Genomic DNA, 4,970 nt, shown 5'->3' with positions numbered 1-4,970 from the left:
GCACGCGATGATGGCTCCAGTGTCTGGCGCCCCACCACCCACATAACAAGTTTACCCAACTGCATTAACCCACTGAGAGAAGCGAGTGCAAGGACTTCACAACCCCCACACGATATCGGAAAAGGAAGGTTAAGTTGGGCTCGTAGCATTCGGGATACCTTAACATAACAAAAAATCTATTGAATACAAGAGGAGTAATTAGAGTAAATTTAAGGCGATATTAGCAAAGAATAATAAAAATATTTATATATTAAAATGTATAGGAAGTGAGCTAAGATTATTTAACAGCCGGAGAACAATGGCCGAAATATTTATGACGCCTAAGTCTATAGCTTTTGTATTTTATAATATTTGTATAATATTTTATACTCCTATATTTACTGGTTTTTGAACTTACTGGTAGACGTTATATCTTTTTTGCGATACCCCATTAGTAGTAAGGTAGGAAAATCGGCTTTGTTTACTGCTTGAATGGGGTTTGCTGTTGCCAGGACAACCCGTTGGCATTCCAATGCAAAACAAATCGAATTTCGGTTGTCGGAGCCCAGGGTTCGAAGGAATTTCAGTGAAGCTCCTGCACAGCCTTGGTGTGGTGCTTCACCGAGTGCTAGGACTCCAGCCGACCTTTGATATTTCGGCTTCTATATCTAGTCTGCGAATTGGAAGTGCAATGAACTGACATGATTACGGGACCGGAGGCCAGGCAAACGCACCGGTTGTTGGACCTGAAGAAGCAGCAATGGGCTAAGGAGAGAGGTGGGTCTACTGGGTTCCTTAAAATGTACTGAAAATGTAATTAAAAACATATTTTTCACAGAGGAAATAGCGCGCATGGATGAGATGTACCATCATCACCACACCTCGCACCACAAAATCGAACGCACCTCCATTCGCACCTACTACTCCAACCTGGATCTCAGCCAGACTTCGACCTCCAATCAAACTTCGAGTCACTCGCGACGAGCCCAGGGTCCGGATATGCAAATGATCCTGCGCCAGCCGGAGTATCGCCATGGCAATCAGGCCTATATGAATCAGTTGGAGCGCTACATCGACGATCTGGATGGGGAGGCCGATGCGGACTTTGAGGACGAGGATGAGTCCATGTATCGAAGGACCAGGAGGGGAAGCTATGCACCCGGAATGCCATCTCGCCAGATGCAGAACCCTGCCCGCTATGCGGAACTAGTGCCCACATCTCTTCAAACTGCCAAGGGAAGAATGCAGAACTCTCGACAGGAGGCGCAGCAACATTTGAAGCAGCAGCACCAGCAACTCTTGCTGCAGCAACAGCAGCAGCAGCAACAGCAACGCCTGCGGAGCCCCAGTTTGCCAGCCATTAGACAGAGGGTGAGGCAGCAGGACTCCAAGACGGGGAAACCAACTGACATTGATCCCGACAACGGGCCACATCGATTAAACAATCCCCCGGGCGGCGCTGGCAACCAGGGTGGCGGAGGTGGCGGAGTCCAGGGGCCTCCTGGTTGCCAGGAGGAGGACACTTCCGGCTATCTGAGCGATACGCCCAAGAATCCCCACACCCCGGACATTTGGTTCAACGACGGAGCCAGTCAAATCGAGAGCATTAGTGGCATGGGCAGTGCCAGTGTCCTGGATGGCGGGAGTGTGGGCGCCGTGGGAGGGGGCGTGGCAGGGTGCAGACGCCTCCGCCGATCGATACAGGCGGGCACTTCAGGTGCACCAATTCCTGCGCCGATTCCCATGCCCTTACCCCATCATCAGCCGCCTCCGGGAAATCCGCTGGGTAAGATATACACCGTCAAGGGACGACGTGTGCCAGGGCAGGGATACGAGCCACTCGCCGCCGATGGATACATGGCCGATGGGTGAGTAACCAAGTGACCCAATCACACGAAAAACACGCCGTAACAAACTGTAATTAACCGTGAAAGAGTTTTGCTGGGTAACCAGCTTTGTTAATTTATTTAACTATAAATGGGGAGTATTGTCTGTTGATTTAAAGTATTGCACTTTTCTTATATCTTTGTTGATTTTTGTTTGACATACAAAACGTTGATCATAATATATAAAAACAGTTTTCTTAAATGATATACGTTTATTTTATTCTTATAGATACTGCTATATGCCTGCACCGCCGAGCTCATCGAACATGAGTATGAGCCGCGATGTCTCCACCTCGAACACCTACCAGGTGCACATTGGCAATCCGGACCAGAATGATTTCTTCGTCCATGAGCAGCACGATAGAGAGAGGGCTCGCTGGGCCAACTTTAATGGTGGAGCTGGTCATCAGGCACCGCAGCAGCCGCCAGGATGGCTGAGTCGCGGAATGCACGATCTTAAGGACAGTGAGGACGATGTGCAATCAATGCAGTCATCCTCCACCTACTTGAGGGGGCAGAATGCCCCTCTAGATGCTCATACACTGGCCGAAAGAATGGACAAAAGACGCAAGGCAGCGGAGTACCATAATGCCATCAAGAAGCAACTTCACGAACGGGAATTGATAAGGAAATGGGAACAGGAACGCCATCGGCAGGAGGAGCAGATCGAGGAGGAGCGCATCCGTAGGCAGAAGCAATTGGAGCAGGAACGTCTGGAATTTGAGAGAAGAACCCTCCTGGAACGCGAAGAGGCCCAGCAGAAGAAACAGCAAGTAATGCTGGATGCCATACAGAAAGCTGAAGTGGCTGCCAAGTTGGAGAAACAAAAGAAGCGAATGGTGCGCCAGCCATCTAAAGTTTCTCAAGAAACCGACGAGGATGAGTCCGAGCTAATGAGAGTTCAATCCGTGGAAGAGGAGGAAGATGAGGAGGAAAAAGCTGGGCCAGATGAGCCATCATTCCAAGCGGAAGAATCGAACACACCACGTGGTGCACCTCCAGTTATGACAGAGGAAAAAGTTCTGATAGGCACCCCCATCAACCTTCGACGCACCATCACGAAACCCATCAAACAGACCAAGGATCCCAGAAAAGAGGAGACCAAAGAAGCAACTCAAACCAAGAGACAGGCCTCTTTCCTGGGCGAAGATAAGGAAAATGTGGCTCTGCTCATGCAACCAGCTACCCTTATTCCATTGCCCGTTACCAGCGATATTTTCGGGCTCCAAAATGCCATTGGCAACCTTCAGATAGCCACTTATTTTATGCAACAACCCATGCAGAAACCACCACAGACACCGGGCTGCTATTCAAAAGCCACGATGACTCATCGTACAGATACCTCCATTTACACCGAGGATGGTTACCAGGCGGAAAAGGAGGAGGATCCACTAACGACTGCAAGATCTGGAAGAACGGATTTGGTGACCGCCAGTGGGTGCTTCTCCCCAGATTCACTGGAGGTAGATGTGTCTCCAGCTTTAGTACCCGAAACAGATAAACTGGCATTGATACCTCTGAAGACACCTCTTCAACTAGGGAATTCGAATAGTTCAGACGACAGAGACGAGCATGGTCATGAGGTGGGTCACCAAGCGGATGTGGAGACCCAAACGGAGTTGCCCCTCAATTGCGATCTCTGCTTGTTCCACGATAACTTCTACAAGGTGTTGCTCAAACGGGAGGTTTCCACCACCACCACAACCCAGACATCGAAATCTCAGACCCAACCCGCAAAGGAATCAACTGCTGAAAAAGATCATGAGACCACAACCACTACAACCACCACCACAACAACCACATTTAAGGCTAAAAGTAAGGATAAGGACAAAGACAAGAATTTGAAAAAGAACTTAATCAAAGATAAGGACGCCAATAAGATGGATGATCGGCCCAAGTGGGGCGTCAATCGTCCGGTGGTCCAGTATGTGAAAGCCAGTGATCGGGATCCATTTTGCCTGAGAAAGAAGAAGAACCACCCGAGCACCGCCAAGCCACCCAGATCCTTGTCAATGGACTCCCGCTTGGATAGTGTGGCTCTCCCCGAAGATCGGCTAATAAATATCGCCGGAGGACCTCCATCTGCAGCGGGTGAACAAGAAGAGGAGGGCTTCCTTCTCAAAGCCCGCAATGTCTGCACCGAAATTTTACCCATTAAGACCGATGACAAGGGCCGGATTTTCCTCAATTTTCGCGAGGCCAGCGCCATTATGAACGAGGATGAGATCAAGGACAAGCTGCGACAGAAGTACTTCAATTTTGGCAGGATCCTTCCCAGAAGAAGCTGGGCCTCGGCCACCCAGCACGCACTGCCCTTTAGTGCGGTCACCACTGCTCCTCCACAAGGTACAGTGGGTGTAGGTGACTTGGCGGATGATTGAGATCTCTTTGTAATTATTATGTGACGAGGAATCTTTTACAACGCATTCATTTACTACTAGAACGACTGTAAACCATTTATGTAAAACCTTTCAGATATAAACATTTGTATTGCAAGCACCGAAATCTAGTTTTTTTAGCTAACTCTGATAACGCATTTTGGCAAATATTATGATGGGTTATAGTGGGCGTGACAAGGTTCTGAAACAAACTTGCACATCATAGACAGCACTAGAATCAACTATCTAGATTTTATCGTTGCGGAGATCTCGACGTTCAACGGACTGACAGAAAGCCAGATCGACTCGACTAGTAGTTCTGATCAGGAACGAATATCGTATACCCTATACTTAGCTGGTAACGGGTACAAGCATACCTTCTCCTTTATTGAAAAGTATAACTCTGCCTTTTGATTATTAATTAAAACTTGTAAAAAGACAAAGCTGCTAAGATAAGATGCTTTTAAAGGTGTAATGACTTCTTTGGACTCCTTGTTTGTCTCGGATTTTTCGGCTGCCTAGATGCGGATTCCTCGTCAGGCTTTCAACCAGGTCTATTAGCAACATTGTTGCCGGGTCTTAACGCTCTGAAAGCCACAAATCACGCAAATGCTGCCACATTGTTCACGGCGAGCTGCTGAGCTTTGCGTTGCTGATTTTTGGCCAGATCTGTGGCTATAAGTATCTTAAGCTGGGGGCCGGAGTCTGTTACACTTTCACAGAACTC

The 4,970-nt window shown here is 48.4% G+C and overlaps 1 protein-coding gene across 1 annotated transcript; it reads left to right on the top strand.

Annotated features, from left to right (window-relative positions):
• The first annotated feature begins 456 nt into the window (after positions 1–456).
• On the top strand, positions 457–4,306 carry LOC120450083. Its single transcript, XM_039632876.2, has 3 exons — positions 457–756; positions 818–1,847; positions 2,095–4,306. Exons 1-3 carry the CDS (start codon positions 681–683, stop codon positions 4,244–4,246), a joined length of 3,258 nt encoding a protein of 1,085 aa, XP_039488810.2. The 5' UTR covers positions 457–680; the 3' UTR covers positions 4,247–4,306.
• Positions 4,307–4,970: the final 664 nt, after the last annotated feature.

This window comes from Drosophila santomea, chromosome 3L (assembly GCF_016746245.2).
Source record: "Drosophila santomea strain STO CAGO 1482 chromosome 3L, Prin_Dsan_1.1, whole genome shotgun sequence".
In the NCBI taxonomy this organism is placed as follows: domain Eukaryota; kingdom Metazoa; phylum Arthropoda; class Insecta; order Diptera; family Drosophilidae; genus Drosophila; species Drosophila santomea.
The sequence above is the reverse complement of the archived record's forward strand: the minus strand, read 5'-3'. Positions and strand labels throughout refer to the sequence as shown.